Source organism: Capsella rubella, unplaced genomic scaffold (assembly GCF_000375325.1).
Source record: "Capsella rubella cultivar Monte Gargano unplaced genomic scaffold, Caprub1_0 scaffold_3, whole genome shotgun sequence".
Lineage (NCBI taxonomy): Eukaryota > Viridiplantae > Streptophyta > Magnoliopsida > Brassicales > Brassicaceae > Capsella > Capsella rubella.
This window is the reverse complement of record NW_006238921.1, coordinates 6,868,716-6,883,154: the sequence shown is the minus strand read 5'-3', so window position 1 is coordinate 6,883,154 and position 14,439 is coordinate 6,868,716. Positions and strand designations below refer to the sequence as shown.

General features: G+C 33.5%; 2 protein-coding genes across 2 annotated transcripts; one reads left to right on the top strand and one right to left on the bottom strand.

Annotated features, from left to right (window-relative positions):
* Positions 1-8,348: 8,348 nt before the first annotated feature.
* LOC17891468 (U-box domain-containing protein 25) lies at positions 8,349-9,880 on the top strand. Its single transcript, XM_006299291.2, has one exon. The coding sequence runs from the start codon at positions 8,396-8,398 to the stop codon at positions 9,671-9,673; it is 1,278 nt and encodes a 425-aa protein (XP_006299353.1). The 5' UTR covers positions 8,349-8,395; the 3' UTR covers positions 9,674-9,880.
* A 681-nt stretch (positions 9,881-10,561) lies between these two features.
* On the bottom strand, positions 10,562-13,485 carry LOC17892166 (filament-like plant protein 7). The gene is made up of 5 exons (XM_023786353.1): positions 13,361-13,485; positions 13,117-13,222; positions 11,333-12,972; positions 11,203-11,239; positions 10,562-11,107 (listed from the first exon to the last, which is right to left on the bottom strand). The coding sequence occupies exons 2-5, from the start codon at positions 13,201-13,203 to the stop codon at positions 10,727-10,729; spliced, it is 2,145 nt and encodes a 714-aa protein (XP_023642121.1). The 5' UTR covers positions 13,204-13,222; positions 13,361-13,485; the 3' UTR covers positions 10,562-10,726.
* Positions 13,486-14,439: the final 954 nt, after the last annotated feature.

Below are 14,439 nucleotides of genomic sequence, written 5' to 3'. Positions count from 1 at the left end.
TGTTTGCGTTGAAAGTATTTATAGAGTTTGAGACTTTTGTCGTCGAGAGAAGAGAAGAAAGCGATTGAGATAGATGTGTTCTTCGTATTGGCTCTGACGTGTCATCTTATTTTATTCATATATTTTATTCCTAATACAAATAAAATACAAATTAATGTCACATCACATGGGCATAGATGATTAGATGGTTCCCTTCATGGCTTTATAATTTGTATGTTTAAAACTTAGTCGTATAGTTTTTTTTTTTTTTAAAGTGATATAAACTTTAAACTGATAATTATCTATGACAAAAATGTAGATAAACTTCATTTTGGTAATTTGATTAGTTATAATTATCTAGATCAGTAGATGTACTAGATTTTTGGGTAAAACTTTAACGAGATGATATAATAATGAGTTTTGTGGAATCGTTTTCTTCTGATTGCAAGCATAGTTCTTAGAATGGAAAACCTAATGCTAAACTTTTGACAGAGTAGTTTCTTGACGACACTAACCTTTCCCGGAAGGGTACTATGAACCCATGTGTTACACGCACTTTGGCCAACACTATAAAAAATAGCACATTACTGTACTGTATTATTTATTAAAGTTCGATACCATATTGTTATTTACTTATTTTATGTATGTCGTGGCCATACAACGTATTACTATTGTATGTTTTACATTAATCGATGCAAATATATCATTTTCATAATTTCTTGGATTATTTTTGTGTTGCTTGCATCTTAATAACATTTGCGATAAGAAAAAAAAAAATGAGGAACTCTTCGTCCTCAAGACTTTAGAATCCCTATATTAGTAAAAGAGAAGTACAAAAAGTGTTTCCGGGTCGGGTCAATTTCAAAAAATTACCCGAAATTTGTAACTGAATCTTTTAAAATTGGATAGATTAATGGGTTTGGATATATACACCGGATACTTTCCAAATCTAATTTTAGGATTGTATTATTTCCATAACTAATTATAAGATTTACTAATATTTCTCTAACTAATTTAATACAATCTATTTAAAAAATATTATTCTTCTTTCACTTTTATTTGATATTATTTTTAATTTATGATATTATACTATATAATATAAATATTTAATAAAAATTTAACTTTTTTTTCGCATATGTTGCAATTTAAATTTTTCAAAACGGACATATAATACTCAACTACACTCGGTTAAATATTTTGGACAAGGGTTTAAAATCATTATAAGTATGACCAATATTAAAACCATTGTTACATGAGCATATTTAATATTTCAAATAGTTTCAAAATATTATAAATAAAAGGTTCATATATATAAAACTTTTAGAATTTAAAATATCGAAATATTTTTTTGAAGATATAAATGTAATTTTGGAGACATAATTTTTATTGATAAAATATATTATATATCAAAATATGTAAATTTTAGATAATTCACGGGTAGTTTGTTAAAATCACAATTATAATGATAAAACGAGTTACGAATAATGTTTTTTACGAAATGAATTCTGTTACGGGTTGGACTTTCAAAAAATATATTGTCAATATGTAATTTTTACGTATATTCCTACTTTTACTACAAAAATGCCAAAATGAATAATTTATCGACAAATATTATTTAGTGCTGTTAAATTTTCACCGTGTTTTTAATTGTATCAAAACTCATTATATGATTATTTACTCGCTTTTTCCTTTATTATTTTATTTAAACTTATTATACAAATATATGATTTGCCGTAATCGACTGCACTCTAACAAAATTAAAATGTAACATATTCTAATCCGATAAAAGTTATATATATGTAATTATTTCCTCCGCGCTGTAGCGCGGGTCCGGACCTAGTTATAGTATAAGACTATTATGTAATCCTCGTTTCTGAAGACATCATGCATAAGTCTTTGTTTGACCAAATCCCATATCATATATTCATAATTCATATGTACATTATTATCTTTAAACATTACGAGTATTTAAGAGGCAACGTAGTGGAATTGAGATGGTTTTATTGGGGTTAGCATTCTTCATTTTGAATCTCACCGGCCACGAGCTTTTAGTGTCTTTGTTATATAGTTCGTGTAAATAGGAGTTTCGACTTTTTAATATCTTTGATAGTTTTAACTGAAGTATGTATTGTTTTCAGCTTCGAATATCGAAGATTGAATCATTCATCTATATTAATATCAAAGCTCATTTGAAAATATGGTTGAGATCTAAATCAATGCAGCATTCGTTAGCAGTTTTTTTTTGTATTTTGGTTTAGCCACACAGATCCACACTACTGTATAAGTTTTGATAAAATATGGCCAAGATTCTAAAAGACTAATTTATTATATAGTGCCTAAGTCTTTATTAGTTATGTTAAGATTGGGAAAAAGTCTGTTCATCTCAACTCTAAACACTAGTTGCTCAATAATTTAGGGGTAAATTACTGCAAACAACTCATTGGGTTGGCTTTGGTAATGTTATCGATTAAGTAAAATCATTATGTATTGAGGTCATTTGCGTCTCCAAGAAAATGTTGAACAGTTCTTTGATGATGTTGTACAAAGTATGGGAAGAGAAGAAAAGGATAGTTAGATAAGATCATAGAGGTAGGCAAACGTCATAAGACAAAAATGGCCGGACAACGTGCAACAAAGTTTATTTTAACTAGCATTACCTAATTTAATTGTTTTTCTAAGTCATTAAGATAAACGATGACTCGTCTTCATCTAATTTAATGGGCCGACGAAGAAGAAGAAAAGGATAATCACTGAATACCAAGTAATGTTAGTTAAAGATTAGACATATTTATTATTTTAACACAAGAGACGTAATAAGCCGTGTGACTTAGTTTTGTTGAGTTGAGGTTGTTTCAGCGATATACGCTGTTACTGACGATGCGGTCATGCCATGCGGCGGCGGCCAATGCTCGTGGAGTTGGGCTATGTTTGCAATTATTTATCATTTTATCTAAACCCAAAAGTTTGACAGTGTGTCAAGAAAGGTATCTTTTCTATTTTTGTTCGTAATGTCTTTTTTTTTCCCTCTAACTTCATCGCTAGTCGCTACAATACAGTGAGTCGCGAGACTCCAACGTTCTTCTATATGTATCTTATTCTACGAGCCCAATTGCAAAACTATCCAGTTACCCATACGTTGAATTCTAATTCGGCCATTTCTGTATATATTGGGCCAATACTTCTTTTGATTCTAACTAAGTTCTAAGTATCATAATGGGTTAAAAGCCCATGATTAATGATGCTCTTATTCGTTCATGAAGGTTAACAGATTTAGAAATCGAAACAAAGACTATATGTTTATTCAATTATTGATTTTAAAATAATTATCAAAATCATGTGTTATTGGTTGTATGATTTATAAATACTAGTTAAAATCCTATGTATTCTTTTAGTGATTTGATTTTGGATTTAAAATTCCGTAGTATGTTTTAAATGGATTTAATAGTGTAAAATAGAAGAATTCGAATCCAAAAATAAAACATGTTATTTCAAAAACTATGTATTTACAAATCATATAAACCAATTAATAACACCTTAGTGTTTTTCTAAGAAAAAGAGAGCATTCTAGTGTTTTGATCAAACATTGGAGTTTATATAGTTTCTATCTAATGTCTCAATTTTCATCGAAAACTTAAAATGATAGTGTACTATTTAAAATATGAATTTCATACTTTAGCTAATACAAACGGATATATGTTTCTACGTTTCACGCAATTAAACCATAATGCTTGTACAATCAAATCAAATTACATTTTTCCCGATATATAGAAAAGGAAAAAAGGGTTGTAAAGGTGATCCGTGACAAGGATACGTACGCAACATTAAAGCTAATTTGCAATAAATTTAAATATCGAAGTCACGAGTTAGTACAATACTACTAGTACGTAATAAACTAGTTATATCTCAAAAAAAAAAAAAAAAAATAATAAGTTTTCTCAAAGCCATAAAGATACGTTTGCCTTGGACGTCAAAAGCATATTAATTATATCTAAGTTAAGATCGGCGGTCTTCTAAAATTCTTTGATGACTTAACTATGAATTAAAATCACATGTAAATGGATTTATTCGAAAGAAAAAGAAATAGATTAACCATTGTTCCCTCCCTAATCCTAATGCTCTACAAACGGATTAAATCTGATCAGACGTATATGATAAGATTATATATAACGTTAGTTCATGCATGCATATATATATATATATATAGAGAGAGAGATAGAGGATAAAGAATAAAAGTACAAAGAAAGCAAATGAAACCCATTGGATAAAAAGCTCTATATATAACACATCGAGAAAAAAACAAACAAAAGAAAACTAAAAAGCAACTGAACTATCCGAGAGTGGCAGTAATTGTTACGAATTTGGGAATCAAATCTTTTTTTTTTAACGGACAAAAAAGTTATATAATGGTTTCGAATATTGTTTGTATTTGTTTACATTGTATTGTTGTTTTCGGAATATATATATTTGTTGTGGTTAGAGTAAAGAAGAAGAAAAACATATACTCCAGATTAGTAATATTAACAGAGAGAATGAGCTGGGAAGCACGTGTGGGAGAAGAGAGAAGCACGTGCAACAACGACAGTGCAGGGTTGACTGGAGACAGTAGGGTCGTGAATAGGCGCCGCGCATTTGTATATTCTCTCATACACACGCCCTGACGCGTGTGTGTAACTCACTCCATCTCTGCTCCTTTTAACCATTCTTCTCTATTGGTACACAAAAAAAGATCTATAAAGTAATTCTGAAGTGGTAGTAGAAGCATATGTTAAAAAACGTTAAATCTCGTAGTCTTTATACAGGAAAAATATCAAAAAGTGTATCAAACAATTCTTGTGGGTATTACACTCATTTCTTCACTATGAGAGGATAAAGGATACGTGTCGAGATCAGCAAATGAACAAATTCTCCAATGACCTTACTTGGTGGAATATAGGATTTTATAATCAATAAGCATATATATAGCATTACCTAATTGATTCTCATATGCTTGAGCTACGTCATACGTGTGTGTTGTCTAATATGTATATATATATATATATATATTAATATTATGTTCGTGTGAGAGAACTTACTACTAAAAAACATATATGTACGTCAAAATCGTATACCGTATTATTCGATTCGCAATGAGTTATCGTGTGATGAGGTTTGAACCACACGCTTCTTTAATCGATGAAAATACAATTAAGTTCTGATTTTTAATTAGGAATCAAATTAGTCGTATCAAAAATATCTTTAAAATATAATCCAATTCGGTTTAGCCTTAACCAAAAACGAGGTAGGAGAGGAGTAGGACGAAGCCTGGACCAGCTTCGAAACACTCCTGTCTTCATTCTTTGACCTTTGACTTGCTTCCATTACCACATGCCCGATGTCGATGACGATGATGCCAATTATTTTGATCAAATCTAGCGCTATTTCTTACATCGATCGTGTTTGGACGAACTATAGGAAACTAGTTTATATATAATGTCACGAATTTTGCTATCAAATAATATAACAACACGTATCACTATGGACCTATGGTGTACAGTGTACACTCAAATCATTTAGGTAAGAACTGGAAAAGTATTATTTTCGAATGTACGTACACGGTACACCATAGTTACAATGTTATCATAGTACAAACGCTAAATTTCCACATTGATTTATATGTACAAGTTTTTTTTTTTTTAGTTGATATATAGAACTCAAATATACACGTAGGTATATATATATATATATATATATATATATATATATATATATATATGCACTGTATGTTTTGCTAATAATCATTAAACAATATAATGACAATATTTGAAATCTAAATTATAGATTTCAAGAGATACATTTGACAATTCCAGCATTGCTACATGCAACGTACTAGTTTTTTTTATACTTAGAAAACAATTATATTTTTAGTTTTATATGGTGAGAGATTCTTTTGTTTCACCGGGAGGGGTTTCGACAAAGGCATTAGAACAAAGAAGAAAAAAACACAAACAACAAAAACAAAATGAAAAGCTTCTTATATAGTTGTTCCCATGAGGACAATGCAAAGACAGGCAGATTCTGCACTTTGCCTTTCGATGTCTGCAGATAATAATAATATTTCAAACTATATATAAAAAGTTATTAAGAAAGTAGACAAAGCTAAGGATCGGAAATATGAAGGTCCAAGTCCACCTCCCGGATTTATTTTCGATTTCGATGTATTTGTCGTCGAATATTTGTCTTCCTTTTTATAATATCCTCATCATTGGATATATATAACAGAAGAAAATAATTAACAAGGTCATCAGATGTGATTATATTAACTATTTAAAAAATGTGATTATATTAGCTAGTTTTACAATGTGACTATACTATGAGCTAGTATTCATTTTAAACCGATAGCAGTAATATTTTATTTTTCCACGGCACCTTTTTTGTCAAAAAGTCTAGGAAAAGTTATCGTTGAATGTTTTCGATCCTACTTAAAGCCAACACATCCAACTTATCTTAAATTTCACTACTTTGAAAGTTTTGTATTTAATTGAGTGAAGTCTAAATTTTCAAAGCTCCATATCAAAAATCCGATCTATTGTTTTCGACTTTCGAGTCCTTGACTACTTAAAATATATATAGTCATTATTGACTAAATTGCTCAATGCTTAATTAGAGGAAATGAGCTATAAAGTTTACTGACTTTTCTTTTTTACTCATATGAAATGGAGACTGTATGTATGTAGATTAGACCAGCTAATCGATGACAACTTTTGTCCCCAGCTAAGTTTTGTAGAATTATGTGTAATTATGACCTTAACTGAAGTTGTGAAAACGAAGCTCCATTATGGAAGTTGATATATGTGTTGAAGAGTCGAAGTTAATTTATTCGTAAATTTATGTGTAAATGAGTTTTTTGCTTTCAACTTCTAATTTGTAGTTTCTAAATTCCTACTTCTATGTATATGTTGTGATAATTTATATCATAAAAAAGAAGAAGGTAAAAAAAATAAGTTGGAGAGAAACAAACTCTCAAACTAATAATAGGTGTAAGTAAGATTAAAGCTATAGAAAACGAAAGCATTATCTCAAGAAAGATGCGTGCAAAAAAGAAGTGGTATTCATAGCATACGTGAAATGAAACGAAGAAACGAGTCAAAGTAATTGCCGTAAAAGAAAAAACAGTCAAGGCTTTCATAGGGGATGTGAATTTGTGGTTATCATCACGGGGGCTTTGATGTTAACTCAAAGTAAGTGGGAACTTGTCTTTGTTGTGTCTAGTGACTAGTGTAGTGTAGGTCCCCATTACTTCGTTCCTAGTCTTTCGCAATTCACTGTGGTTTTTTGGTTTGACCCAAATTCTATTATTTATTTATATACCAAAACAAAAGCTACATCACACAAAATGAAATCTAGATGATCCTGTTTTTGACATATCTATATATACATATTAGACCACAACAATGGCTTTGGTGGTTGCGGGTAGTGATTAAAAAGCGGTCGTAACTTGAAGCTTGCGGTTGAATAAAGTTTGAATGTCATCATTATTCATAATTGTTGATTTTTATTTTTTTGTAGATATATATATCGAAGTCTCTCATTCGTTAAGCTTTCAACTTAATTATGGGGGATATTACGAAATTTACGGTCTTAACTAACAAGTTATATACTACAGTATATAGTTTTGTTGAACTGAATTGAACTTTGTTCTAGCATGGTATGTAAGAAAAAAAAAAAAAAACACAGATGATGTTGTTGTATCAAGTTTGTTGTTCCATATAAGCATTTTTGGAATTAGACGCATGTTTAACAGTCAATTAAACCTTTTTTCTTTGTTAATAAACAGGCAAAAAAAAAAAACTTTCAAATATTTCCTAATAATTATCCTTTTCTACGTAAGAAATAATGAAAAATTTATTTTGTTTGCCGTGATAGAGATAAAAACAACCATGCATGTTTTATTTTGTTTTTGGGGTTCAATTTAAGCATTAAAATTGAGATTTTAAGAACGCAAGTATAGAATGTTTTGAACGTAATAATAAAAGATAAATATAGTCGTAAGGTTATCATAGGAGATATATGTTTAATTGTATATCATTGATTCATAAGAAATCTTAAGCTTTACTTCTAAGATGCGACTTTTTTTCATTTTTTTCTCCTCAAAAATATATTTACGTAGATGGCATAATGATGTTCACTAAACTTTTTAAATTAAAAATTAACATCAGGAATTTAAACTTAATTATTTAAATAAAAAAAAGAATAATCCAGGAGGTAAACAAAGTTATAAATGGCACACGTGTGGTCTCGTTCATACCCAGATAAGGTCTCTCGTTCGTTCCCTCATACTCCTCTCACAAGTCACAACAACAACAATCTCTTCTTCTTCTCCAACCTCTTTGTAGTATCTCTCTCTCTCTCTCTGTCTCTGTTTTCTGAATTCTCTTTAATGCCTAGGAACTTAGAACCGTTGGATCTTGGGATCCAAATACCATACCATTTCAGATGTCCTATCTCACTCGAACTTATGCAAGACCCTGTCACCGTCTGCACCGGCCAAACCTACGACCGAGCCAGCATCGAGTCATGGGTCTCCATCGGCAACAACACTACATGTCCTGTCACACGCGCTCCTTTATCCGACTTCACTCTCATCCCCAACCACACTCTCCGCCGTCTCATCCAAGAATGGTGCGTCGCTAACCGCTCCAACGGCGTCGAACGTATCCCTACTCCTAAACAACCTGCTGATCCTTCCTCTGTTCGTGCTCTCCTCAGCCAAGCCTCCGCTACTTCTGGTGCACACGTCTCTGTTCGCTCACGCGCCGCCGCTCTACGCCGTTTACGTGGTTTCGCTCGCGATTCTGAGAAGAACCGCGTTTTGATCGCTGCTCATAACGCTACCGGGATTTTGATTATGATCCTCTTCTCCGAAACGACGTCGTCGGAGTTAGTCTCTGAGTCGTTAGCTCTCCTCGTTATGTTGCCGATAACGGAACCGAACCAGCTCGTTTCTATATCTTCGGATCCGGGTCGGGTCGAGTTCTTGACCCGGTTGTTATTCGACTCCTCCATCGAAACACGCGTTAACGCCGCCGCGTTGATCGAGATTGTCTCGACGGGAACCAAATCGGCGGATCTGGTAGGAATGTTTTCGAATTCAGAATCCGTGTTCGAAGGAGTTCTCGATCTCCTGAGGAACCCGATCTCGTCGCGACGAGCTCTCAAGATCGGAATCAAAGCTCTGTTCGCGCTCTGTTTAGCGAAACAAACGCGCCACCTAGCGATAACCGCCGGTGCGCCGGAGATTCTGATCGACAGACTCGCGGCGGATTTCGACAGGTGCGACACGGAGCGAGCCTTAGCGACGGTGGAGCTGCTCTGCCGAACGCCGGAAGGATGCGCGGCGTTCGGAGAGCACGCTTTGACGGTGCCGCTGCTGGTGAAAACGATACTGAGAGTGTCGGATAGAGCGACGGAGTACGCGGCGGGGGCGCTGTTGACGCTTTGCACGGCGGAGGAGAGGTGGAGGGAGGAAGCGGCGGGGGCGGGGGTGGTGGTGCAGCTGTTGTTGATGGTGCAGAGTGAGTGTACGGAGAGAGCGAAGAAGAAAGCACAGAAGTTACTGAAGCTTCTGAGAAATTCATGGCCTGACTACAACCACCACAACAACTCCTCCTTCGCTAACTCCGATGACTTTGCTTGCAGCCAAGTTGTCCCTTTTTGATTTTTTTTTTTTTCTATTTTTGGTTACTACTTGTTTCATAGTAATTAATTTTTTTTTTTAATATGTTACCCTTTTTTTTTTTTCTAAAGAAACAAAATTAGAAGCAAAAAATGGTCATTTATTATTGTGAAATTATTGAAGGAAATATAAATATACAGAAGCTTTTTGATGACCATATAATTAGGTTTTTATATTTTTGGTTTTGGTTTTTTAATTTTATTTCAGGGTGTAACTAAATAAGTATCTATATAAATTATTTGATTGGCCTTTTGAGTTGGGAAAAGTTGTAAAAGAAGCAAATGGAAGATATGCTTTAAGGCTTTTTAAAGTCATCCTTTTTTAGTCTAAAGGTGTTAAGTCCACTTTTCTTTTGTGCATATATAAGCCATATAAGTTTATTTATATTTGACAATATTGGTATCGACCAATCGAGTGTTCATAAGTTTCTAATGAACGTCATTATGGTATTTTGTACTTTGTGTAGAGCTTTTTTCCCCTTTCTTTTTTGTTTTTGTTAATTTATATCTTCTTTTATACTATAACTAGTGTTTAATTCGTTTGTAGCATCCTTTGTTGCTTAAAGGTGTGTTATTATAGCATTTGTTAACATTTCGATTACTCTCTCTATTTTATGGACCCAAAGAAAACTACTTTAATGGTTGGAAATCATAGTCAAGCTCACAAAATGATTCAATGTAGTTTGGACAAAACACATACGTTGCTTTACAAAACTAAACGACTCAATGAAACAATAAAACAAACTGGCCTAGACTTAGCCCGTGGCTGTGTATCACCTTCCTAACTAAAGTAGTTTAGTGTTGATAGTTCAGATTCAAATGTGATATGAGGTGTAGATCATTAGATTGTTAATAAGAACGTTAAACTGGATTGAACACATTTTTTTTTTTTTTTATATTAAAAGAGTCTAACATAAGGTCATCATACCTCACGAGACACAAACATAACCACAAGCAGTTCACTTCACTATTCACAATACACACATAAACAAAAAGTCCTTATTAGATAAACCGTTCAAGTTTAGTTTTCTTTTCATCACATAGTCAAGGCTAGACATTTCTTGGTACACACTCTTTTCCTCCTGAACATCAGCTTCTTCAAGAACCCTAGTCCTTGCTTCTTTCGTGGAGCCATCTCCATCTTCTCACCTTTCGCCTTCACTGGTTCGTACACGACCAATGCATTGTAATGGTTACCAGCATCACCATCATGATGAGCAACTCTGTTAGTAGTATCATCCTCTGCTTTGTAGGAGGTTGAGTTTTCTATATTTTCCTGGAGAGAAGGTCTTTTGTAAGGAAATTTCATGGTGCTGCTTGTTTCTGTTGTAGAGAACGCTCTTAGTTGCTTCCGTAAATTTGTAATCGTTTCTTGACACTCTGATAACTTCACAGAGGCTGTTGATCTATCCCATCCCTGCAAACAAATACTCCATCATCATCATCATCATCTCTGCAAACAAATTTTGTACTTTTAGTATGTGAAATTGTGAATGTTGATTCTCTACTCACGTTTTTTCTTCTCTGAGTTGATTTCTTCGTTTCAACACTGCAAAACCACAATAAGAAACGTATTATTATTATTTTTTGTAAAGCAACGAAGAAATGTTGAGACTTTAGATGTGATTGTCTTGTTAGTTACCTTTGTATCTGAAGCTGAAGCTCAATGCAAGTCCCTTCGAGTTCTTTGCAACAGCTCTTTCTGTGATCAAGTTCTACTTCAAGAGAAGACAACTTCTTCTGTGTCTCATTGAGGTTAGCTCTGATTATGTTTAGCTTTGTATCAAGATCTTCCTTCATCGATTTCTCGGTTTCCAACTCTGCCTCTACCGTTTCTTTACTCTCTTTCAACGATTTGATCTCTACTTCTAAGTTTCTGATCTTCTCCTCTGATTCATCAAGCTTATGTCTCAGTTCTTTCTTTTCATCACATTCAATCTTCTTTACCTCATCTGCTTTTGTTCGACCCAAATGTCTCTTGATCTCATCCTTAGTCATTGAACCCGATTCGCTAGTAGATTTCCATGTGATGCAGAGAGGATCTTCTTCACCCTTCTTTCTCTCTGCATTATCATTTTCATCCATACATCCTAAAGCAATCTTGATGTCTTGTAAGAGTTCTTTAACACCGCGTTTCGATATCCTTTCTTGCTTCGTTATAGCGCTCAAAACAACTTGAATCCAGTCAAAAGATCCTTCCTTTTCATCATCCACTCTTGGATTCTTCTCAGTACACACAATGGCTAACTTCTCCATCTCATTAAAATCATCCATCAGTAGCATCATCTCCTTCGAACCAGAAGGGCTAATCACACTATTTTCGCTTCTAATATCGAAACTTGAAGCCTCAAACGGTTTCTGCCCGCGGCTAAGATCTTTAATCTCCATGTTTTTCTTCATAATTATGTCCATTAGATTCTTGTTTTCTGCCCTAACATTCCCAATCTGCTCCATCAAAAGATCATACTTAAGCTTCCGGCTCTGAGCTTCATCCCTCATCATCAAATCGCTCTTATTCGCACTTCTTCTTCTCATCTCCATCTTCTTTTCTTCACCTTCATTCCTCATCGATATAGACCTCTCCGGAAACTTCTTTCGAAACTGAAGTCTTAACCTTTGGCATTCAGCTTCAAGCTCAACAATCTTGTTCACATTCCTAAGTTGTTGTTTATGGGTTAGCTCCATAGACTTGCGAGTATGCTCTGTTTCCTCTGTTTTTGCCTCGAGATCCTTCTCAAGAACAGTATACTCATATCTCAAGAATGCGTTTTCTTTCTCCGTTGAATCTAATCTAGTCATTAACGTTTCGAATTCTGATTCCACCTGAAATTTACGCTCCTGTAGGTTTACCGCAAGCTCTTCTTTCGCCACAAGCGACTTCTTAAGCTGAGAGTTCTCCGCAGCTAAAGTTTGAATCTTTGTCTTCATCTCAATTAGTTCATCAGCTGCAGATTCTTCTTGTCTCTTTCTCATAGTTTCAATTGACCTGAAACTGCTGTTATCAAGTCTCTTTGCCTCATGATCTCTCCCAAGAAGCTCGATTCGCTGCAGAAGCTTATCCGATACACCACAGAAAGGCGACGACTCACCATTCCCCACACCAGTTTCAAGACTCATCTCTTCATCTTCCAGGAAAATCTCATCTACTACACCTTTTTCGCCATAAAGATTCACAAGAGCATCTTTCTTAGGAGAGTTCAAGGCTACAGTGTCTAGCTTCTCGTTTAGACTTTTTCGAGCTCTCTCGGGTTTAACTCCATTTCCTGGAGGGACCATACGTGCCTACAGACCAAGACATAAAAATATCATTACTTACTAAGCAATACATAGACAGAACAGAAGCTAAGTTTTGCTAGAGAAAACATGTAACATGTAAAGCAAGCTTTGACTATTTCTGCAAAAAAAAAAAAAAAAAAGAAGGTTTACCTGCCCTCTGCTTCTTCTAGAAGAAGTTTGGAGTGTTTCAGCTGCAGATTCTATCTTTTTCTTGGATCGCCACTGGTTTGTTTCCATTGATTCTGTAAGATATCTTCTGTAACACATTGAAATGTATAAATATTAAAACATCATACTTTGTTATTTGAGACTGAGGATAATCAAAGAACAAGACTTGAGAATATATATATAAATATACGATAAAGGAGAGAAGGGGTGTAGTAAGAAATCTTACATAATCTGAAGTAGTTCCCAGGTTGAACAAAGTTTCTGACTAATCTCTGCAACAAAAGAAGTATTTTAACCAAAAACCAACAAAAGAACAAAAGAAGAAGAAGAGAAAATAAAGAAGAAGGAGAGATGAATGAATCTTTTACAAGTAAATAAGGTAGAGGTAGAGGGAGAGAGAGGCATCAAGTGACTATGCGACACTGATATTAATTTTTTACGTTTCAACTCATTAATAAAACGTTAAAGTATCATAGTGTTCTGTATTTTTCTAAATTTATAATACTTATAAAGTTTTTATGAAGAAACTTGTATTAATCTTTTTGCTTTTCATAGTTCTTTCTCTTACTATATAAGCATACCATCATCATTCATCATGAAGTTATATAATTTCTCCCTATTGATTAACCATCAATTTGTTTTGCTTTTGCATTAGGCTAAAATACTCTTATGAATAACTGGGACAAAAACAAGAATTAAAAAGACGATTTGCAAATGAATTAAGACGTTAAATGATGTCCACAAGACATTTAGTGCTTACCTAATGACAATGACATTTGCTTGTTGCTTCTTTCTCTTTGTTAATTACTTTTTTCCCATCTCTTCTCTTCTTGGGGTTTTTTTTTTTTCTTTTGCTTTCATTGTCTTTATATTTTTTTTTTCACAGTTTTCAAACAAGTGAATCATGACTTGACGAAATTTCTACAAAAGGGAAAATCTATTTCACCAATGTTTAGTTTATATTAGAAAAAAAAAAAAAAAACACATCCAACGTTGTTGTCTGATTATATTGATCAACCAGATATGGAAGAGTTGACCTAAAAAGTATGGAAAATATTATTAGGTATAGTATTTGGTTCCACCTACATTCCATTATTTGTACGAAATATAAGTATATAGTTAGATAATCCACTAATAAGTCATTAACAAAGACAAGTATTATTACTATCTTTCACTTTTCTTAATTTGTATATAGGGGAGGGCCATAGGATTCCCTAAGTGCTCTCCAGTCTCCACCGACAGTTTTTAGTTTTTTTTCACTACTGCTTACCTACAACAGCTCTTTAATTACCCATCATGTCATGT

Bases quoted from the DNA above. Each gene is read 5' to 3' on its own strand.
- LOC17891468 (XM_006299291.2), top strand. From the start codon at position 8,396: ATGCCTAGGAACTTAGAACCGTTGGATCTTGGGATCCAAATACCATAC.
- LOC17892166 (XM_023786353.1), bottom strand. From the start codon at position 13,203: ATGGAAACAAACCAGTGGCGATCCAAGAAAAAGATAGAATCTGCAGCT. The intron at 11,240-11,332 runs GTAACTAACAAG...GTGGTTTTGCAG, and splicing joins CTTCAGCTTCAGATACAAAG to TGTTGAAACGAAGAAATCAA. The intron at 11,108-11,202 runs GTGAGTAGAGAA...ATTTGTTTGCAG, and splicing joins CAACTCAGAGAAGAAAAAAC to GGATGGGATAGATCAACAGC.